This window comes from Emys orbicularis, chromosome 15 (assembly GCF_028017835.1).
Source record: "Emys orbicularis isolate rEmyOrb1 chromosome 15, rEmyOrb1.hap1, whole genome shotgun sequence".
Lineage (NCBI taxonomy): Eukaryota > Metazoa > Chordata > Testudines > Emydidae > Emys > Emys orbicularis.
Genome location: NC_088697.1, coordinates 30,818,209 through 30,841,838, shown reverse-complemented (window position 1 = coordinate 30,841,838; position 23,630 = coordinate 30,818,209). Strand labels below are relative to the sequence as shown.

At 46.9% G+C, this 23,630-nt stretch overlaps 1 protein-coding gene and 1 pseudogene across 1 annotated transcript; one reads left to right on the top strand and one right to left on the bottom strand.

Annotated features, from left to right (window-relative positions):
• Window positions 1-6,276, bottom strand: part of LOC135889231 (transmembrane protease serine 5-like) — a 19,970-nt pseudogene extending 13,694 nt beyond the window's left edge.
• Window positions 6,275-23,630, top strand: ZW10 (zw10 kinetochore protein). The gene is made up of 16 exons (XM_065416949.1): window positions 6,275-6,391; window positions 7,171-7,305; window positions 8,800-8,901; window positions 9,806-9,883; window positions 10,037-10,196; window positions 11,824-11,973; window positions 13,088-13,279; window positions 14,256-14,419; window positions 15,568-15,750; window positions 16,289-16,527; window positions 17,050-17,121; window positions 18,222-18,391; window positions 19,626-19,756; window positions 20,288-20,419; window positions 21,910-22,112; window positions 23,442-23,630. Exons 1-16 carry the CDS (start codon window positions 6,275-6,277, stop codon window positions 23,560-23,562), a joined length of 2,349 nt encoding a protein of 782 aa, XP_065273021.1. The 3' UTR covers window positions 23,563-23,630.

Sequence of the window (23,630 nt, the reverse complement as noted above, 5' to 3'; positions counted from 1 at the left end):
GACATATCTGGGAGTGACTCTATAGACAGGGATGATATAAGGGCTTAACCCAACTTCCAGGGAAGCCGATGGAAAGATAATTCCACAGTCCATGATTCTCTAAGCTTGGGAAGCTGCTATAAAAGTCTCGGGAAATAAACCCAAGCTACAGTACATCTAGCGTGGGTCAAAAAAATGCAGATTGTTTTTCCCCCACAGGAAATTTTTTCATTTAAAACAATATATCAGGTGAAAAAATTTAAATTTTGCAGTGAAAATTCCAACCCCCAAATGGTTTGATTTGGGGGGTTTCCTCCCTTTCCCAGTGGCAAAATAGAAAAAGGGTGAGAAATGGGACTGGCACAATGGGACCCCATTCTCAGCTGAATCTAGGCCCCAGTATAATGCAAATGAATATCAGTAACTCTACGGTCCCTGGCTCCCAGTCCTGTGTTCTGATCACATTACTTCTGCAAGATCTTCATAAAAATGGCAAATCAAAGACCTGTACCTGAGACTGGCCGACTAGGTCTAAGCTGAGAGGAGCATCACTTACTGGAGATATCCCAGCTGCCTACAGATCAGAGTCCCCAGGGAGAGATTCCACCGCTCGTGACATGCCAGGAGCCAGCCGGGCCTGCCTTCCACCTGCACTTCCAACAAGAAGTTTCCCGTGTTTATTCTGAAAGACACTAAAACCGTTTTATTTAAAACGTCCTGCAAGCGTCCTTGCGACCAGCTCTTTGCAAAGGCCAAAGCTAAACACAATAAAGTCCCAGTGACTAGCGAGGGACGCGGGAAAGTCATTTACACCATCGTTGGCGTCACTGCTGAATTTGAACCACAGCTCACAATCTGCTCATCCCCCACTTTGGGGGGGGGGTCAAAATCAGGGGGTCAGTAAGGAGGGGTCCAACTCCCTGCTCCTCTGCTCAGAACGGAGAGAGAGCTCCCCCTCCTCTCCCTGGCTTGGGTAAACAGTACTTCCTCCCCACTCCTCCTCCTGCTTTGCTCCCCTTTAACCACTGGGCTCAGCTGTCAAGTTGCTACTGTTGGCCGCACAAGGGGCTCGAGGTGACATCAAAGGTCCGTGGCCCGGTGTGCTTAGCACCAATAAAGACACCGAGGGGCGAAAGCAAGCCAAGTTTATTTCAGAGCTCTGAAATGGCACTAGGAGACCAGCATGTCTCAAATCCAGTGCAACAAATACAAATAACTTTTACCTTTTATACCCCAAACTGTTTTTGTGTAAGCCTTTGTCTGGCTATTCCCCCACCCCTCCCTTCCAGACAACTGTTACAATAAGCTCCTGAGAAAACTTTCCCAGTCTCTGCGACCTTGAGTTAGACGCCTGTAAACTAACTACCCCTGCTCCTTATCTCTATTATTTCTGCTAGTGTGAGTGAAACTGCAGCCATCTGCTAGAAACGCTGACCAATACATTTCTGCTTCAGCCTGCTTCAGAGCATGTAAAGCAGTAAACACAGAAGTAGGTGAGAGTTCACAAGATGGAGTTTGGGGGTTCAGATAGGCCCAGAGCAAGAGAGTTTCATCGACACTTTGGTCTTCCGCTCTCCCGAGTTACCTGGTAGCTATGCCTAGTGGACCCCAACACTACTGTGATGCCACAGCCCCAGAGATTGGACCAGTCCACCCTGAGCTTGTACTGGGACCACCTGGTGCTTCTCAGCCGAGCTGAATGATGTCTTGCAGGATGAGGGTCCCAGTGAGGAAACCCTGGCCAGGCTGGGCATCCCCAACATCACGGAGGAGGAAACGAGTGCCGAGTTCCAGAAGCAGATCGGTGTCTGAGCTCCTCCCCAACACAGAGTGACAGGAGACACCCCAGTGCAGTCACTTGTCTGCCCCAAGTACAAGTGCTGCTGCTTTGCATCCGGAGATGTCCCTGGTGCAAGCGGTGGGAGAGGCCAGGGAAAGGTGCACTGCTGCTCTCCGGCCAACCTGAACATGCATTGACGTCTTCACCAGCGAGCTCTGTGGTGGAGCCATTGTGCTCGCTCTCTCTCTCCAATACAGACAGTTGATACTACCTTCCTATGGAGGAGGCAGTGGGGTTAGAGACCCCTGTAGCTCCCTACTCCAGGCTGGGGTAAGGGACCAGGGAAAAGTAGAACAAGGGCTTGGGCCACACAGCCAGGAGGCTCATCAGCCATTGACTGTTATGTGGAGGAAATGTCACCTTCCCTGTGAGTATAAGGTGCTGCCCCGGGATAGGCCATAGGCAACAGGGATCCCACTTGAGACCTCTAGATCTTACAGCCTGTGCTAAATGACCAGCTCTGCTAGCTCAAGGGCTGTAGCAGAGAGTGACAGAGCGCCCCACGGTGTAGGTGTGGGTCACATGACACAAGAATTAACAATCCCACCTTCAGACACCCCAGGGAGTGCTGCTTGAAAGGGGGCAGGGAACCCCTCTCCATAGTCTCTGGTTCCCATTATGTCCACATCAGGCACTTTAGGGTTCGTGCAGCCCTTTCAGTTTCACACGTTCTCCTGCCACCATGCCATGTCCTTCTTGGATTGTAGGTACCCGGAGCTGGTGTTTCCTCCAGACGCAGCTCGGGCACTCACGTGGAAGTGTCTCCTACTGACAGTGCCATATGGAACTCTCTCTCTGTACGGTGTATCCCTCGCCCCTCCTTCCCTGCGTCCTCTGATCGCTGTCCCTAACCTCTCAACACATCCCGCGTCTCCAGGTCGAGCTGCAGCTAAGTGGAATTATTTTTGCAATGTCTTTTGTAATAAGGTCATGGAAAAACAAAAAATTCAGCAGGTGATTAAAATCTCTGAAACCCCTAGAGAGCAGTGTTTTGTGGGTGAGTATAGGCACTGGGCATGTATGTGTTTGCATATGCTGGGGGTTCCTGCTCAGTCTATAGGGCCACTGCCTGGTGCAGGGGGCTGAGAATGGGAACTGGAGCCTTTTACCACTTAGATATTGTTTCAGATCTAAGCCCAGGTCCTCAAAAGTATTAGGCAGCTAACTCCCACTGAAATTAACAGGAGTTACGTGTGTAAATAGCTTGGAGCAGGGGTTCTCAGACTTTTGTACTGGTGACCCCTTTCACACAGCAAGCCTCTGAGTACAACCCCCCTTATGCATGAAAAACACTTTTTCATATATTTATTACCATTATAAATGCTGGAGGCAAAGTGAGGTTTGGGGTGGAGGCTGACAACTCAACCCCCCCATGTAATAACCTCATGGCCCCTTGAGGGGTCCCAACCCCCATTTTCAGAACCCCTGCATTGGAGGATCTGGCCCTTAATCCCTCACTCCCATGCTTAGGGGTGAGCAGGCTGGAGCACGGATGGGGCATACCCACAGGGCTTTGTGGGGGAGAGGAGAAGCGCTGCTGTAGCTGCTGTGCATGGTGCAGCATTCTAGGAATAACCAGAACCTGTTAGGCTCCAGCACTACAATCTGACACCTTTCACCAGCCTTGCCAATTTGCTTGTGATCAACTCTGTGTGCAACCCCAACTCCCAAACGCCATCAGCTGGCTCTCTTTAGCTAATCCCCCATTCATCTCCCATTCCACCTGAAAAAAAATACACTCCCCCAGCTGCATAGGATTGCTTTACTGATAGAAGTGTGGGGGAGCAGATAAAATGCAGGTTAAAGACTTGCTACATCTCACTACTTTTGAAAGGCAGTTTAGCAGCCCTTTTCTGCATCCAGGTATAGAATCACAGGCTTAGAAGGGCTAAATTATTACTACAAACACCTCCAGTGTAGTTATGGAAGGGGAAAACAAAAGGAACAAATTAACTGGTAATGGTCATCACATTATTTCACACTGGTTGATGAATTAGCTCCTGTTTTGTGTGTGAGCAAATGAGGACAGCAACGGGTTATAATGCAATCTTTTCTCCAGCAGACATGCTGTGTTGCTTCACCTCCCAGAGAGAACTAAGGCTGAAGAAGGGTGAATGTTAGCAGGTTTCCCCCAGAAGTGCAAAAGGTGGGTATATATTCATTTATACAGCACCCAAACACCTACCTTGGGGGCATTTGTGTTGTGGCAATGGTGGGGGACAAACCACACAATGTTTCTGCTCTGAAGTGCAGACAATTTTAGATATGTCAGGAACACCAGACCTGGTGGGAGAGGGAGAACAGCTAGTGGTTATCCTAGGAGATCAGTTTGTTAGAGGGCTCTGCAGCTGTTTAGATAGTTGCAGTAGAGCTGATTTCTACCACCAAACACAGGTAGTTCAACCCTAAGGCTTCCAACTCCTGCAGCCTCATACTTAATTAGGTGTAGTCCTGTCTGACTCTGGGAAGGTCCATTTACTGGAGCCAGCACCCACCTATCTTCCTGATAGCCTTGCAGGGTAGCAAGCCTATGCTCTTTGCTCAACAATCTACTACTACTTGACAAGTCTCCCCCACCCCTTCGCTGGGGCCCCATCAGCCCATAGCCCAGTTCTCTGCCCTCCCTGTGAGAGGCAAAGGTCAACCAGCATGTAAAGGTTACCTATAGAGAATCCTGCATTCTGCACTTTTAGAGTATACAAATGGCTCAAAAGTTTAGCTGTAGAGCAGCGATACTCAGACCTCAGTGGTTCAGAAGCCAAATTAGCAATCATTACTGTAAAAGAGCCCCAGGGGTGTGAATTCATAGTTTCATTTACTGTAGATTCATATTTAAACAGTATGACATGGGAAATCTTTAATTTTTATATGTTCACAGCAACATCAATGGCTTTGAGCAAATTAATATAGGAAAAGCATCCTGAGTGATTAATTAAATCAGTGTTTTAAGAGGTGCTGCAAAGAGCTGCAGGAGACAAATTAAAGAGCTACTTGCAGCTTGCAAGCTGCAGTCAGAGGATATCTGCTCTAGAGTTTGAGGTTTCTGAACATGGCTTCCCTGACACTTGCTAGAGAACCAGGAGGATAGTGTTCTTAGGGAGATTGGCCAAGCAGCGGGGAGGGATTTAAAATCAAGCTCCAAAACCTCCAACTCAGAACCCCATAAGCAATGGGAGAACCACCACACTGTCACACATTGGAAGTTTTGCTACAAGCTTCTCTTCTACCCCCTCTCCCCAAAAGAAAGATCCAACACACTGGTGATTAAGTGGAAGCTTTTATTGGAAAACCAAAGACCCCCAAAAACCATTTATTCCCCTTGTTCTTGCCTTTTCAAAAAGTGAGAAAAAGACAGGAAAGTAAAGTTTGTCTGGAAGGTCACACAGTAAGTCAGATACATTCCCCAACCAGATTCCCCGGAGAGCCAATCCCCTCCAGGCAAGAGGAAAGGAAGCAAACATTCAGGTCACTGCCCCCTCCTGCAAAGAGGACAAGTGAGTGGGTGTCTTGGATGCAAAGCAATAGAAGACCTGGCTGGAGCCAGCCTCTGGAGCAGGTGCAAAGCGCTTCCCCTTCACAGGCAGCTTTTCAGAAGCCTCGAAAGGGCCCTTTCCCCTTTGCAGCTGCCACTTCCCCAGCAGGCGCCGGTGCAGAAGGAAGCCCCGGCACCAGCCTTCCCCCCCCTCCCATGGCCCCGGCCCCAGCCCCCTCCCCATGGCCCCGGCCCCAGCCTTCCCCCCCCTCCCATGGCCCCGGCCCCAGCCCCCTCCCCATGGCCATGGCCCCGGCCCCAGCCCCCTCCCCCAGCCCCCCCCCATGGCCCCGGCCCCAGCCCCCCCCCCCCCCATGGCCCCGGCCCCAGCCCCCCCCCCCCCCCCATGGCCCCGGCCCCAGCCCCCCCCCCCCCCCATGGCCCCGGCCCCAGCCTTGCCCGTTCTCTCCCTCCCCCAGGGCCGCTATGGCACCAGCCCAGCGCCCCTGCCCGAGCCCCCCTCCCCGCAGCCTCTGGGCGGCTCCGGCGTTCTAGCCACAGCTGCCCGCGGCACCCCCGGCCCGGGCCCCTCCCCCATCCGCCCCACTTACCGCCTTCGCTGCGCGGCCCAGCGGTAGCCCCCGTTCCCCCTGGCCGAGAGGCAGCAGTTCTGCCGGTCCCGGTTTATATTCCCGCCCCGCGGCAGCGGACCAATCAGACGGGGAGCTCGTTCACTCGCTCGGCGGCTGCGGACCAATAGAATGGCGGGGAAACAGCAAAACGTTCGAAATAGGTTTGTCCCACGCCGCAGCTCGTAGGCCCGCCCTGCGTGGTGCACTCTGGGACTTGTAGTCCCGCACGGGCCTCCTCAGGTACCTTCGTGGGACTTGGAGTCCCGCAGTAGGGGGCGGGCGGACTCACTTTCCCGTGGCGCCGCGCGGTGGCGGGCCGCTGATGAGGTGGTGGCCGGGCGCTGGGTCTCCATGGCTGCCCCGTCCCCGTCGCTGGTGGCTGCGGTGCTGGCGCACTCGGGCCGGCTGGAGAAGGAGGATCTGGGCACCCGGATCGCCCGGCTCTCCCGCCGCGTGGAGGAGCTGAAGGTGGCCCCGGGGAGGAGATCGGGGGGCTGGATGTGGGGCGGGTCTACGGGGTCAGGTGGGATGCAGGGTAGCGGGGCGTGGGGGGGCAGAGGGGGGATCCAAGGGAGCTGGGTGTGTGGGGGGGGGGCAGAGGGGGGATCCAGGGGAGCTGGATGTGGGGGGGACCCGGGGGGCAGAGCGGGAATCCAGGGCGGGGGTGTGGGGGAGATCCAGGGGGGCAGGGGCGATCCAGGGACTGGAGCATGGGGGGACCCCAGTGTGTGTATGTGTGTTGATAGGGGCAGAACAGGGGTGCTGGGAAGGGGGGAGGAGAGAAGGGGACCCTGGACGGGGGAGAGGGAGTGCTGGGGGCAGGGGATGATTGTGGGAGTAAATTAAGGAGGGTTAGAAAGGCTGTCGGGGGGGGGGGGTTCCAGAAAAGGGAAGGGACAGGGTGTGAGCATGGTGGTGGTGACACTGCCCATCTCAACCATGTCGGGCTGCAGAGAGGGCTGCGATGGGGGTGGGAGGCTTTGGCCCCGTGGCCACGGCCTTGGGGTTTCTCTCTGTGGGTGTTTAGAGTTGCCAACCCTCCAGGATTGGCCTGGAGTCTCCCACAATCAGCATCAATCTCTTGGTGACTATTGAAAGCAACCAGGGAGGTTTTAATAGGCTATTTTAAGAACATGACATTAAGTCATGTTGGGGGAAAAAAAAAATCTCCCGGAATAGCTTCAGTCAGAGTTGGCAACGCTATGGGTGTTTGTTTTTCTGATCCTGAGTCCATCCCTTCTACCTAGGGCGAAGTCTGCAACATGATTAACAAGAAATACAATGAGTTCCTCCCGAGCATGCAGAGCGCTGAGGACTTGGTGTCACAAGTGGACAGTCTGTCCGGCAACATCGACCTACTGAAATCCAGGATCGAAAATGAGGTGACGCAGCAGCGGTTTCACTTTATCTGTATCTAGCAGCTTTCATCCTGCATCATCCCAAAGCAGTACAACTCCACTGATGCGCAGCACAGGAAGGCAGGGGAGGAGGATCTTGGCTAAGGATTCCAGGATGAATCCCCGCCTCTTATAAAGAGTGCCCTTGACTGAAACATACCAGTGTATGATGTATCAGACCTGGGATATAAATAAAGGGCGGGCTGTAGCTTATTCAGTAATTATGTAGCTGAATGGTTTTCCGTGGTGCTCATCACAGTAGCTTCGGAGCTCCTCGAGTATATTAATGCATTTATCTTCTAAGCCTTTCCGCATTGAGATAGGGAGGAATCATTCTTATTTTGCTGATGGGGAAACTGAGGCACAAATAAGTGGAATGACTTGGCCAAGGTCACACGGAGATTCTGTGCAGAGCTGGGAATTGAGCCCAGATTTTCTGTATATTGATTGCAAGACTGTCCTTCCCGTGGCCTGCTTATATTTTTTGTGTGTGTCGTTCTTTCTATACCCCTGGACTAATTCTCTTAGCTGTCCTCTGCCTTGCCACTCTGGCTTTGAAAGGTAAGTTAGAAAGGCTCTAATGCAGGTGGGATATAAATCTGGATTTTTTTCTTCGCAATGGAGAGTGATCAGCTCAAAAATCATACGATGTGAAAATAACTTTTACATCTGATACCAGTTATGCTATGTTAAAAGTGAGAGAATCTTAAACATCCACTTTACTTGTCTCTGTTTATTTGTTGCTGTGTATTTAATTTATGTATCTCAGGGTATACAATAACAATCAGTGACGTCAGTTACACTTGTCTGTAGTCAATTTCAGCTTTGGGTTCCTAGTGCTGCAGTATTTAAGGTACAAACAATGCAGAAGATTGTTTGTTTATTTAACAGTTTGGGGATCTTTTTTTAAAAAAAGGGAAACACATCTATTGATCTTGCATGCCTATGGAAGCGTTTAAAATGTATAGTTAAACTGTACTTTTGGTTAAGTTCAAATTGACATTTATCTAATTTAAAATTGGAGAACTGTTAAAGGCACTCTGGAATCTTTTGACTTGAATAATTTTTTTTTTTAAAGATCTGCAATTTGATATCGCCACGCTCTACTTTTTTTCAAAAATTCCCGTACAATAATGCTTTTAATTTTTTTTTACGAGATTTTCTTCTCCTCTGCTGTTTAAAAGGGTCTTTCTAGTGAGGTTAAAACAGTCTGATCATACAGACAAACTGAATATATACACATTTCTGTCAACTGCACTGGGTAAATACACTGGGGAAATAGAACGTTTTTTCCTTCTAATTTGTTTCAGTTATAATAATCTTAGATGTTGTTTGTAACTTTGGGAGGTACGTACGTTTCAGGCAGCACGCTGGTGTTGTCATGTACCTGGTGTTACTTTTGAAATAGAAATGGCTCTCATAGCCTTTGCTTACTGTAAATGAACTGCTGAAGGCTTGACGTCTGTGCTGCTGTTCTAGGTCCGGCAAGATCTGAATGTGGCCATTGCGGAATTTACTGAATTGAAGCAGCAGCTGGAGCGAGACTCGTTAGTTCTGAGTGTGCTGAAACAGCTGCAAGAGGTGAGGAAGGAGGCTGGGAAAGTGGCTTCAGATCGCAAAGTGTTTCTGTATTTTGTTCCACTGACCTCTTCCTGGGTCTCCATAGTGAATAAATAATCATGACTCTTCTATCTCTATTCATATCATGTTTTGAAAAAGAGCTCTGTAATCTTAGAGCTGAAACTTGTTTGTGTGTGATTACCGAATCATAGAAATGTAGGACTGGAAGGGACCTCAGTAGGTCATCTCATCCAGTTCCCTACATTGAGGCAGGGCCAAGTATTATCTAGACCATCCCAGATAGGTGTTTATCCAAGCTGTTCTTAAGAACACTCCAATGACAGAGATTCCACAACCAGCCTAGGTAATTTGTTCCAGTGCTTAACTATCTTTACAGTTAGGAATTTTTTCCTAATGTCCAACCTAAATCTCCCTTGCTGCAATTTAAGCCCATTGCTTCTTGTCCTGTCCCCCTTCGGCCTTCTCTTCTCCAGACTAACCAAACCCAGGGTTGGTTTTTTTTTTCTCCCAATCTTTTCTCATTGATCATGTTTTATTGACCTTTAATTATTTTTGTTGTTTTCTCCAAATTGTCCACATCTTTCCTGAAGTGTAGTGCCCTGAACTGGACACAGTACTCCAGTTGAGGCCTTATCAGTGCTGAGTAGAGCGGAAGAATTACTTCTCGTGTCTTGCTTACAACACTCCTCCTAATACATCCCAAAATGATGTTCACTTTTTATTTGCAACTGTGTTACACTGCTGACTCATAGTTAGTTTCTGATCCACTATAACCCCCAGATCCCTTTCCGCAGTACTCTTTCCTTGGTAGTAATATCCCATTTTGTATTTGTGCAACTGATTATTCCTTCCTGAGTGTAGTACGTTGTATTTGTTTTATTTAACTTGTATTGAACTCTTTCAGTTTGATAGGGCTATTAAAGACTATAGCACTGCATTACTGGAAAAGAAGTATGTTGCAGCAGCTCGCCATCTGGAAAAGGTAGTAACAAGCTTCTCAAGTATATGTAAATATATCTCTTATGAATATCGTCAATAAATATCCCGTGATTCCCTTATGTTAGCACTTGCATGCCATCGGATCAATTTGCCTGGTCCCGTGCTCTGGGTATAACTGTCTTCCTCTTATTGCTAGGCACGAAGTAGTCTGAAAATGCTAGAATCCCGCAAAGGCTTTGAGCTGAAGGTTCTGAAGGCCCTAGGCACGGAGCTGACGGTGCAGACACAGAACATGCTCTATCACCTGGGAGAAGAGTGGCGGCAAATGGTTTTGTGGAAGCTTCCTCCGTCAAAAGGTGCTGAACATCTTAGTTTGGTTCAGTGACAGAAATGATCCTGGCTCGAAAAGCTCTTCAGAGCTAAGAAGTTAGTTAAGATAGGTGAGCTAGGATGGATTCAGCTAGCTCTTCCTGCCCGCGGCATATTCCTAAGCGAGTAGGATTGACTGGAGGCAGCGCTCTTTGAATTTCACAGCATAGGCAGGTGGTTTGGAGCTATCCCAGGCAGCTTGATACATTCAGTGGCTCTTAAAATTTATTTGAAATGTTTCTTCTGGCGCATACAGCAGTATTTCCTAGTGAGTGAGACAGAGAAGCCCGGAGAGTTCTCAGCCTCTAGCTCCTTTCTCGGTCATGATGCAAAACCTGAGAGGTCGTAGGATTTCCCCATATCTAATGTGTTGCTCATCTGCTCCTGAGGAAACCAGCTTGAACAATATCAGATTGTGCGTTATTGAGAAACTGACTTGGCCCATTACCTGGGTGAGGCTTCTGAAACCTTTCGTCAAGATGAACGTGCTCACCCAGCATAGACTCGTTTGGCAAGTTACACCCCCTCTCTCCTGTTCCTTGGAGCCCGCTCTAGTCCCAGGGTGAGGAGGCAATGAGGGAATAATGAAGTGCTGTTTTAAATGAAAAAGTGTAGTTCTGTTGAGGAATAAAATAGAAAGGATTAGTTTCCTCTGACCTATTTATGATAGAAATTGGGCTTAGTTTGCCAGATTGTTGCACAGGTAATTGAAATGGAAAACTGCTGGTAATTGAAGCTATGTCTGAAGTGATACTGATTCTTTAGTCCCTGTGGGGTGTTACAGCTTCCTCTGTGCCATGTAAGGATACCCCCTCCATACCCACATATTAGTGTCTCTGTTCGGAGCAAGCTGTGAGTGTGCAGCATGCCTGATGCACAAGGATTTTTCCAATTCGGTTTTCTGAGGAAGGTCTCATCAGTTAGATCTTTCAAGTGACAGTTTCATTTTCTTGTATATAACTATAGCTCCTTGAGCATGTCAGGAAATCCAGATTGCTTTAGCTCAGCCTTGCAAATTCATCATGAATTCATTCATCACCCACTCTTACCATGACAATTATGAACACACTAATGATATTTGAATTCCGATGAGTAGAATTTTGCCAAGCTGCTTTAGATATTTAGGAAGATGTAAACAACTGACACCTAGCCAGTGCCCAAATGTATGTATCTCAGTACCCTCTGTACCACAGAAATTCCTCATTTAAAAAACAAGCTCATGCCTCAGTTGAGTTTATAGTGGAGGAGGGAAAGTAATTATGGCCAAAATGTTCTTTACATCTTAAATTTGCACAGAACTTGAAATAGGGAAATTGCATCAAGACCCGTGTAAAAGACCAACGCAAGCAGTTTGCAATATGCTGACATTCAGGAGATAATGTTTCCGGTGCCAACTCCCAAGGCCGGCAAGGGCTGATCATTAGATGGGGGCCAGGAGCGTGACACCGTATCCCAGCCACCCTTGAGATCTCCCTGGCTTATGGTCAGGGAAATGAGGTGAAGAAAGGAGAGCTTAATGGTTTGTTTTAGCGCCAATCCAAGAAGTCCTGTAGACTGTCAGCTCCTCTCTAGCCCAGTTCGCATTGTAATGGAGATGGTTATGCTCTCTCTTAGAAATCAGCAGTGCAGAGACAGTGATGCAGACGGAGTTGCACTTACGCACCATGCCATTGAAGGAAGATCAGATCGCTGGACCACCTGTTGCTTCTGTGCTCCAGGCATTTGCTGTCCTAGGAGAACTGCACACCAGGCTTAAACTTTTTGGTAAGACAGGCCTTTGTGTCCCATTAAAACGAGCTGTAGAGAGGCCTGCTGTTAGATAGTGAATTTGTTTCAAGAATCTGCCAGCATGGGACTGGGTCCCATTGTCAGTTCAAAATACGGAACAGAATGTGGGAAGAGGGAGGCATTTAGAGTCATAGACTTTAAGGTCAGAAGGGACCATTGTGATCATCTAGTCTGACCTCCTGCACAACGCAGGCCACGGAATCTCATCCACCCACATTTTGTTGATGGCCTTAGCGCTTGGTCAGATAATTCAGCCCTTCCCTTGTCACACTGGCCTCTTCCCAAGGCCTGGGTTGACTTTCAGCAGGCAGCACCTCTCTGAGGAGTCACTCTCTCTGGTAGGATGTATGTTTTGTTTTCTTCCTCTGTCACATTTTTATTGTCCCACTCTCCCATCCCCTTGCCATTCTCTTTGTCCAGCGCTGCTGGTGGTGGTGGTAGCAGTAGTATTGCTACCCTAGTGTGACAGCCCTCTGGGCTGGTCAGAGTTGTGGAATTGCGGGTGCGCAGGGATTCCCATACCGAAATGAAGCCCTCAGATAGAAGCATCCTTCCACATCCTCTAGGACCAGGTTACCCCATGGCACGTGAGAATGGAATCCCATGACTCCTATTAATGTGCAATTGCCCTGAATTATTGATGCCTCCCTGTCAAGTTGGTTTATTACTTCATTTTGATCTGTGGTTTTGTGGCTCGATGGGCTCGTATATAAAACTTTTTTCTGGTTGTAGTCCCCTCCCAGCCAGGCGTTAGTTTCAGGCTGTTCCAGGTGATTATAACCGCAGGTCGTAGTAAAGCAATTAGCGAGCTCTGCCAGTTGCCGGCATACAGTTTCACATGGCTAGTTTTGTAAATAGTTTATCATTTGATTTATAAAATCATAGGCTCTATGCCTGAGTCCCCAGGCTTAAACCAAACACGCTGCCTCAAGAACACTCCTGATTTTACAGCTACCCCAGGGGAGTGTTCCTCATCCCGAATTTGAGCAATCCTAAAACCAAGGTGCCGCTCATAGCTAGTCCCTCTTGGGCAAACAGCCTACTTGACTGCATACTGATGCTGAAGATCATCTTTCTCTTCCTTTGTCAGGCCAATTACTGCTAAAGTACATCCTCAAGCCACTGATTTCTTATCCCTCCCTTCGCCCCCTGCTGGAGGAGCAGCCTGACACCGTCGTCTTGCACTTTGAGTCTGCGGAGCCTAATCTGGAGCATCCATCCCCAATGGAGGTCTTTGGCAAGATCACGCTGGTGCTTGAAGTTCTTCACAAACACTTGCTGAGTAGGTAGTTCTTCCCCTGAGAATTAGCGTGAGATGCTGCTCTCCACAGCTGGCTCATCTAGCTGTTGCGGAGAGCTCTTGGAATGTTTAGCAGTAAAGCAGCACTGGTTTACGCCAGGGAGCCGCTGCTCTCTGTAATACTACGGTGGCAGTGCCCTGGGATGGGCTGTTGTAGGTCAGTGAGGCTTTGCAATGCTTGGGCAGCTTTGAACACTGCAAAACTGCACTTGGTTCCCTCTCCTTTGGGACCCTTTAATCTTCCCAGCTCTGTTGTGCTTCCTCACCGTGGCTCTGCAGACTGTCTTACCTCCTCTTTTCGTGAGACGTGTGTGGTGTATGGGGAGGGTATTGAGACTACAGGAAGATGGGAATTCCTGAGCGAGGAGTCACTTCTTGAAGACTCGTTTAATTTCCTGGTCTCTTTGAGGGAGCAGCCAGCAGCACTGAAATGAGAAAGTGGGGTTTGAGTGACAGCAGCTGCAGTGACTCGGAGCATTCGGGAGAAACCCAGACCGTGAAAATGAAGCACAAAGAGTATTTAGCATGTAGGCCGTCGAAGAAATGCTTTATTTCTCGGTAGAAAGAGTTGTTCTCAGATGACCAGTATTGCTAAATCATTGCTTTGTGAGAAGCTCTGGGGAACTTGAGGAAGAAAGCTAGAATGCATGATACAATCTGCGGGAAATTCTGTATAGGACTAGTCCCGGTGGAGGATCTCTTCACAAAGCGTGAATGGGGCACATTCCAGGCACTGAGCAAACTCACTGGGGACACAGGTTCAGTCTACATTTAAAATCTGTGAGTGGTTCAGGAGGCAGGGAATTCCTGTACATGGCCTGAGACCAGAGACCGTCCGATGAAATGGAACCATTGACAGTTCCTGTTCTGAGCTCCCAATGGGGTGTGGAAGGGATCGAGAGCTTTGCCCCCTGGAGCATATTTCAAAACCCATTTGTGTTCTTTCTTTTGAATCCAGATGTGTCTCTCGATGAGTGTGGGGAAAATGACAAGGACTCCAGAGTGGTATTGGCAGAGATGCTGGGTGACATGGTCTGGGAGGAGGTATCTGGCTGCCTCATTCAGGAATGTCTGGTGTACTCGATTCCAGCAAACAGCAGCAAACTAGAGCAGTACGTCGAGGTAGGACTCAAAGTATTTAAAATCCATGCAACGTAAACCCTGGAAAGGCAGATTCTGCAATAACTGGAATTGTCTCTGATCTTTATCCTCTGCCACAATAGGAACTTTCAAAGTCAGTCTCTGCCTTAAGCCGTGTCTCATATTCCTGCGGTGCCAATAATGGTGCAATGTGTTTAACTAGGTATTTTGCTCTCTTCTGTATCCCAGCATAAAAATCAGTCAGATGCAGTTGACGATAGCAGTACTGAGTCCGAACAGCAGCTCGAACTAGCTTAAGACCTCTTGCTTTTGCTAAACAAGCTGCAATCAGCACAAACATTCTCATTATAAGAAGAGAGGGTGGCAACGAGGGCTGGGACTTACTCCCTCCTTGGTCCAAAATAGAACAGATTTGGTGACTCGCAGGGCATGCTGCTGAGGGCATTCTTCCTAGACGATGAGGAAGATCGGTAGCTGGCTGACTGGCCAAGTTCCTGTGGAACTGATTTCAGTGCTGCCGAGACTTAATTTAATTGTGTTTACTGTATGATTAATTGTGTTACAGCTCTTAAAGCCCTGGGCAAGGGTCTTTATTATTTTAAACCTAAATAAATAAAATAGAACTTGGTCCCAGTTCACAAATGGTATTTAGTGTCTAACTCCTGTTGAAATCAATGGGAGTTAGGCACTTAAATACCTTTGAGGTTCTGGGCCCTAGTGCTGGTGAAAGGTGCCAGACTGACAGCTGGACTCTGGAGTCTTTTTCCCAGAAGAGCCAGTAGCAGCAAAGCTTCTCCCAGGCCGCTTTTCCGCAGGGAGCCCCTCTCTTTTCCGTTTCGTTCACTCCTTGGCACTGCAGTTGAGATTGCCAACAAAGGGGGAACAGTTAGTGTCCACTGTAATATTTTTGTTCTGGACACATGTTCATGGGCCCTCAACTGAAACAGACATCTCACAAGGGCCACTGAAGTGCTGTCAAGTGGTTACAGTTTGGGGTCATTACTGACTGGAACCAGATTCAAAGCTCTTCCGACCCTTGTACTTCCTTTGTATCCACTCTGTGCTTTCCGTTGAGCTGGAGGATGTCTAGCTGCTTTTGATCCTGCTTCTTGATTATTATAACTCACAATAATAGCGTGGAAACGATTTGTGTTTAACTCTCTTCTCAGGTGATTAAATCCACGGAGGAATTTGAAAAAAGCTTGAAGAACATGGGGTTTTTAAAAGGAGATGCCACGGACTTACTGAAATACGCCCGCAATGTCAATTCCCACTTCGCTAACAAAAAATGCCAGGACGTGATCGTGGCAGCCAGAAAGTTGATGACCGCAGAAATACACAACACTGTAAAGGTGCTAGAGATCGCAATTTACAATGCGTATTTGTAAGAAACCTATTGAAGGAGAACAGCTTAAAAACACTGAGTCTGGTTTTTATAGAGGATTGGTTTGGTTTTGTTATTTGTGTGAACTCTGCAGGAAATGGTTGCTTCTTAAAGCTTTGGGTAGCCCTCAAGTGCATTTTCCATAGGGCTGATATTCTAACTAACAAGCTGAATATGATTTTTAAAATAATGGAATGAAGCCTTCCTCAGAACGAGATAGCTGGTTTTACGCATTTTTCTGAGGATCATTACAGCTAATAGAAATGTAAAGAGAAAAGATCCTTTAGATGGTGCTTAAGAATGAGATAGTTGCCTACTATGAATTACACATTCAGCTGTTATCATGCCATATACATTCGTGAGCCCCTCAGACTAGCTCCGGTGGAGTCCATGGAATTCACAGCCTGGTGTGCACATAGGGTCTGTGTAATTCACTGTTAAACTGCCTTATGCTGTCTCCATTCTCTGGGAACTGAGTTGTGATGTGTGCCTCGTTTCCTCCTTAGATCACACCTGATTCCTCGGTAGCGATACCAAAACTGCCTGACCCTGGGGCAGGTGATAATTTAAAAATGCAAAAAGCCTCCAAAATACTGCACAACGAGCTGATAAATTTGGAGAATGAGACCAAACTGAGCCAGCAAACATTCTCTCTGCCTACCTGCCACATCAGTGTGTCTGTGGAGAAATTGATGGAGTTGGCTTATCAGACCCTGGTGGAGGCTACAACCAGCACAGATCAGTGGTAAGAACTCTGAATTGGTGAGTAGAGCCCAAGGGACGCTCTCAGTGTCAGGACACCTGGTGCCTGTAGGCACCAATACTAGAAAGGGCAGAACATGTAATTCGCTTAAAAATAATCAAGGTTAAATGGTTAATGAAAGCTGCTGATTTGCCACTTGGAGACTGAATCCCCGGATTAATCCAGCAAACAGGAACAGCTGCCATGCAGCCTTTCTGGCAGCCCTGGTGGCGCAACGTCTAGTGGTGATGGCCTCTAAGGGTGTGTTGAAATGGGCTTTATTTAGCTAACATGGTAATTGACACATGGTAAAATGCTAGTGTGGACAAGGCAGTTCGTAGTTTTCAATCATATTAGCAGATCAGGATAAAAACCGGTGCCTTGTCCATGCTAAAATCTTACCATGTGTTAGCTGACAATTGGTGAAAAGCCCTTTTTTTCCCCAGCCAAGACAAGGTGTAAGGCTTGCTGCATGCATTAGTTCCAACTGGAAGATTGTTAACATGAACTTTATTTGCCTTGCAGTTGTATCCAGCTCTTTTACTCTGTGCGAAATATCTTCCATTTGTTCTATGACGTCGTGCCAATTTACCACAAGTAAGTGTGTGAGTGTTACACAGGGGCCTGCTTTTTTGGGTGGGGAGCCAAGCTATTTATTTATAATACTCCTACTCACTCCTGTGCTTGTCCTGGGTGGTCTTTGGTTTGGTGGACGGATACTCCCTTCTCCTTTGGGAAAAATAGCACTCCATCTCTTTAAAAAAACCCTCATGTAATAATAATACATAGCTTTTATATAGTACTTGTCATTAATAGAATCACTGCCCATAGCCTTTCAACCCAAGTGTGGCTTGTAAGACTGTTTCATGGTGTGCTTCCCTGCCCCCACCTGCTGGTGTCTTTCCCTTGGGGAGAAGCAGTGGTAGGAAAGGGTTAAAATCCACGGCTACAACTGGATTTGAGGACCCTTAGCTCTGGTGGCCCTGCCACAACCCAGTGCTTTCCTCTCCTTTTGGCACAGTTGAGAGTTTCTTGTTGCCTCCCTCTTGATTTCACCTTCCTGCTATCATCAAATGGCTTTCCTGCTTCTAAGTCTTCACATTAACGATCATTTGAATCTAGACATGGCTAGAGTGTGGGCATGACTACACTGAAAACACTACAGCCGCAGACCTGGGCCACTGCAGTGCTTCAGTGTGGACACTGCCTACCGGATGGGAGGGGTTCCCCTGTCGGCCTGGGTAATCCACCTCCTCGAGAGGCGGTAGCTAGGGTGATGGAAGAATTCAACCTAGTGCTGTCTATATAAGGACTTAGGGCGACTTAACTACACTGCTCGGGGGTGTGGACTTTTCACCCCACCTGAACATCGTAGCTATGCCGAGACCAGGTCTACAGAGGTGATGATGTTGTGCTACCCTCTCAACATGTAATGTCCATGGTGTGTGAGAGTCAAGAGGCCACATGCTTTTATTCTCGCTAACTGTCCCCCATGATGCATGTTGCTTTTGATTAGTTAGCAGCAGCATTGATCTAGGAGTGGACGTAGCCTCTTGCCTATTGAGTGTCTGACCTGTGGAGCATTTCTGAAGTCTAGAACAATATCAGGATATTTATTTTATTTTTAGAGGCCCAGATCTGATTTAAAAAATGTCTCTTTATTTCTTCCCTTCTCTTCCTCCTCCTTCCTTGGGTAGAGAGAACCTTCAGAAACTACCCCAGCTCGCTGCCATTCATCACAACAACTGTATGTACATTGCCCACCACTTGCTGACCCTGGGGCATCAGTTCCGATACTGCCTTACCAACATACTGTATGATGGAGCAGCTACTTTCGTAGATCTGGTACCTGGCTTTAGGAGACTTGGTAATTTTACCTTTGAAACTGAAACATACTGACTAGCATCTCATCCCAGTATTTGTAATTGAGCGATTTATAATTTAAATGTGACTTGGTGGTAAAAGCAGTGGACTGGGCATTAGGAATCTTGGCACTGTGTGACCCTCAGCAAGTCACTTAACTTCTTTGTCCCTCCTTTTTGTTATCTGTATAAGGAGGCAATGCTTCAATGAGAGGGGGGGCTAGCTGTGAGGCTTAATTAAGCTTTATAGAGCATTAGACGAAAGGTGCTACAGAAGTGCTGAGTATGATTAATATTACACAGAGTAATATTGGTCATAACGTGGTTTATTCTACATCAATATCCAATGTGATTTGTTAGTCCTATTGATTTCAGTGGGAGTTTGCGTACCCAGGTTTACATTTTCAGTTCCCTGATGCTGTCAGCAAGGAAGTTGCTGTGCCAGAGTATGTCTTTGCCAACTTTCAGGTAGCATTTGAGGTATAGCGGAGGAATTCCCAGAGTGCAGAATCCTAACGTTTGGTCTGTGGCCATTCCGGTAATGCCAAGGCGTGGTCTCCTGCTCTGCTCTGGCTTGATTAGAGCAGCCTTCTTCATTGGCTATTGGTGGTATGAATCCTTATTCTGAGATTACATATTATACCCCCTGCATCTGATGAGAAGGCTGCTCTGTCTGCTAGAGCCCTCTGCCGCTTCACAAGGTGGCAAGGTAGCCTTGATTGTCCCTTTCTGTATAATGGTGCACAGTTCCCGGAATGATTTTTTGTACAGTGAGACCCCAAGCTCACATGGACACTCTGGAAGCTGCTGTTCTGAGCATTTGCTAGATTGTTGTAAGAAGCCAAAGAAACAAAATGCAGGAAAAAAACTTTCAATGTGTTGATCTGACAAAAGCAGGGAATCCATAGTTAATGCTGCTGCTCAGAGTTTCAAGTTGTTTATTTTATCTTGCCCTGTAGGAATCAGAAGTGTGTGAGATCTCACATGCTGTGGGTGGGTGGATTACGGGAGCAGTTCCCTCTTCCCTGGCTGTGTGTGCCTGGCAGAATGGTACCATGTGGCTGTTCTATGAAACTGGAAAAGGCAAATGTATTAGTCTTATAAAACTTGATCCTAATTTTATGGCAGGTTTATGATTCCAGTGCTGAATGTCTCAGAATAGGCAAATCAGATTTAATGCTGACATCATCTGAGGCTGTGGAATAAATGGCTTCTTCCTCCTCTCATTTGCTCCTGCAGGCCTGGAGTGTTTTCTGGCCCAGATGCGTGTGCAGAAAGGAGAGCTCCTGGACAGATTGTCAAGTGCAAGGAATTTTTCCAATATGGACAATGAGGAAAACTATTCTGCAGCAAAGAAAGCAGCAAGGCAGGTGAGTGATACCAACCAAAGGGCTGTACAGACCCTAGTGTAATGTATCTGTGTGGTTTTCCCCTTTTAGTAGCAGTAAGAATTCTTAGCACGGATATAATGCCTGGCATTCAAATACAGTGGAACTGAAATAACTTTTTTTTTTTGATTTTTTCTCCCCATGCTTTCTTTCCTTTTTATAAAAACTGGAAAATGTTCATTTTGATTCCATTCACTTCAACTCAACATGAAAGATATTTTATTTTTATTTGAATTGCTTTCTCCAAAAATTAGAGGATTTTGGTAAAAAAATTTTTTTTTTTTTTTTTATTTTGTTTGAATTTTTTCTGGGAAAAGAGCTTTTTTTGGGGGGTGGGGGGTGGGGAACCACCTCTAGATCCAAGCTTAAAAATACTAGTTTTTTTCTTAATATGATACCTTAAATTGCCTTCTCCTGCCTTTGAAAGCTAGTTTATAACTGTGTAATTGCCTTATCATCTTTACTGTCTATCTTTTTTATGATTCTGGATAAGATGGAGTTGTTATCTTCCAGGTTCTGCACCAGCTAAAGAGACTTGGCAAAGTATGGCAAGATGTGCTTCCAGTCAACATCTACTGCAAGGCCATGGGGACCTTACTGAACACAGCACTCAGTGAGATCATTAATAAAATCACTGCCCTAGAGGTAAGGGGGGATCGCATGTACTCTGCATACCAAGGATCAAATGTTGTTCTAAATAAGGCACTTGTTTACCTTACAGATGAGCCTTCAAGAACCAACTTTCAGGGCCACTCTTGACTTTCACTGATATCTAGGATCCAGTGCAACAGAAATACTTCAAGCTTCCATCATCCAGAACCAACTGCGACCACACACACAAACAAGGTGAAATCCTGGCACCACTGAAGCCAATGGAAAAACTCCTATTCCCTTTAGTGGAGTAGCTGGATTTCACCTTTTAGTGTTGAATTGAGTGTGTGGTGCACCTTAGGACTTGGCAAAGTGTAGTAGGATGATGGAGTTTGTAATGTGTTTGCAAAGTTTCAGAGTGGTTTATCTGAGTCTTGCTTAGAGCAGATTTAGTCATTTTGAAATTTCCTGCAAACCAGGGAATCTGAAAATTTTTGTTTCAGAAACATCAAAAACACAAGGATTCCAAAATGAAATATACTTCTGGGATCTCCAGCAGCTGCTCAGAGAAATGGACATAAATCATGTCAGTTTCACTGCTGCCCACTATTGAATAGCAGCTGTTAATCTGATATGAATCGTATCAGCTACTGCTGGGTATCCCAGGGCTTCCAAACTCCCAGGCCAGCTGGCTCCCCAACTCATGCAGGCTGGGGAGCCAGCTGGCCTGGGAGTCCTGCTCAGTGGCAGGGAGCCTGGAAACCCTGAGAGCCCCAGCTCCCTGCTGCAGTGCTTGGGGGCCATACATGAATCTAGCTTCATCCTATCTAGGCACCACATACTGCATGATCTCAATCCCAAATTTTGCTCTGCTTAAATAATCTGGTTGTTTTTACCTCTCTCTCTCTTTATTTCCCTATTCTATGTCTGTTAAGCGATTGGCAGGTTATGCTGGGACAAGTAGTAAAATGAGCATATTCAATCGTTTAAAGGAAATACCGTTTCATACCAAATGACTGAAATGTGTTTATCCATCTGATCCAATTGTGATCTGTACACAAGTCTACCTGAAAAGAATTAAACCGATAATGCATCTCTTCTTTGTATGAGCTTCTTTACAGGAAGATTGCTACGGCTGTGTCTGCCAATAAACATAAAGCTTACATTTATTAGGCCGGCACAGTCTGAGCGATTTCCCTATAAAGTGTTCAAACCTTTATAATAATGTTCCTTGCTTCTCAGCAAGATGTTCTGCATTCCATTAAGACATATGTGCTCTTTGAAGCAGACACAGATACTGTGCTGAGCAGATGCCAAGAGCTTGTTGAAATGCACACATTCATAAATAAGTCCTTTCGGCCTAGGAAGAGTGGCAGATAGGAAGCTGAAGAAACCTAGTGTCTCCCGTGGTATGTTAAGTATGGTTCAGATCACTGATTTATCTTCACAAAGCTTTCTGGTCCTTTCATGTCACTTTCTGCTCTAAGCACCAGAAAATGCTTAATTGTTCCTTTGAATAGTGCTCCCCGTTTGTGCAATTCCAGGATATCTCTGCTGAGGACGCCGACAGATTGCACTCCCTGTGCAGGATCATGCTGGAAGAAGGACCTCTGGTGTTCACTCCATTACTGGAAGAGAACAAAAATAAGAAATACCAAGAGGAGGTTCCAGTCTATGTGCAGAAATGGATGATGTTCAAAGAGCTGATGATTATCCTGCAGGCCAATCTCCAAGAAATAGTAGATCGGTAGGTGTCTTTCCTTCCTCCCAAAACCCACAGGAATTCTTTCACAAATGTATGGGGTTGATAGGTAATGTCGTCACACCTGCAGTGTTCTCAGTTGAAGGAACGCTGTCCGCTTGAAATCGAGTTAGTTTTAATAAACGCATGTAAAGTACTTTTGGATATTGCACCTGCCAATATTCTCCCCTTTTTGTATCTTGTGATTTTTGTGCATTTTCCCTGTTTCTTTGCGAAAGACCAACTCAAATGGGAAAATGACGGACTGTACAGGGGAGGAGTGAAAGTGACTATCCACACAATACTGCCCAATGCCCAAAGGCAGAAAAGTGTAAAACCTGACCAATATGTTTCTCTCTCTTCTCTCATGAGTCAGCGTAATCTTAGGCCTGCCTTGTGTATCTCATTGCAGCCACCTTGGTGCTCTGCCCATCACTTGTGATGTTATCTGTGCCTACTTGCTGTTTACTGCAGTTTTACCAAAGAGTCAGGCTTTCCTGTGTGGCCAGGCTTGCTCCTTTAGACTGGCTTGGGAGACTCGCATGAATTTTACATGAGGGTGGGGCCCACATACCTCTGAGTGCAACACTAACTGGCAGTAGATGTCTGGAACCAGACAGTCCCCATCCACAATTGCGCTACAAGCACCTTTGAAGGGTGTGGATCGCCTACTGTCTTCGGCAGCCTTCGCTTAGAGGCCCAAAGCATGTGGCGAGCAAACAGAAAAATCAGCTTCTCCCCTGTATCAAAGAGCTCTGTCACAGCCTGCACTGTGAGCTACTTACAGCTGCTGTGGGAACAATTGGAGATATTTCGGAATGCTCTGATTCCACCCCAGGCCCTGCAGTCCCAAGAGCTGCTGACTTCGTTGGACCCAGGAAATACATGCAGAGCAGGCTGTAAGTTTAGTCTGAGCTAGATGCAAAGCAGAGAGAGCCCTATCTGTAGTGAAAATCCCCAAGAGCAGGTCCTGCTGTTACATCGGTTGCTTTATAAATATGACTCTTTTAATAGTGGACAGGTGGTTAGCGGGTCCGTAATCAGATACATTTGAAGCTGTTGGAACAGGCAGTGGCTCCTTGCCCTAGAATTAGTTGTAACAATACCCAAACTTCATATCACTGGAGTGAGAGGAAGTTATGCAGGCGAGAACTGTGCTTGTAAACTAAGCAGAGTTGAACTATTCAGGAGTGTAGGACTGGTTGTGGGGAGCAAGATCCGGAGAACTGCATTGGTTTCATTAAAGGGGTCAGAAGAGTTGTGGTAGAAATAGACATTGGTATTAACCTGTAGTTGTACAGCTCAGTCAAACGATTGCCTTTTCCTCTCTTCCAGATGGGTGGACGGCAAAGGGCCCCTTGCAGCTGAATTCTCCCCCACTGAGGTAAAGAGTTTAATCCGAGCCTTGTTCCAGAACACCGAGAGGAGAGCGGCGGCCCTTGCGAAAATTAAATAGCCTTGTGTTTACTCCTGTACAATAGACCTTTTCCTGGAAAAGCAACAGTAAATCAGATTTCAAACTGT

Bases quoted from the DNA above. Each gene is read 5' to 3' on its own strand.
- ZW10 (XM_065416949.1), top strand. From the start codon at position 6,275: ATGGCTGCCCCGTCCCCGTCGCTGGTGGCTGCGGTGCTGGCGCACTCG. The intron at 9,884-10,036 runs GTAGTAACAAGC...TCTTATTGCTAG, and splicing joins CAGCTCGCCATCTGGAAAAG to GCACGAAGTAGTCTGAAAAT. The intron at 17,122-18,221 runs GTAAGTGTGTGA...TTCCTTGGGTAG, and splicing joins GTCGTGCCAATTTACCACAA to AGAGAACCTTCAGAAACTAC.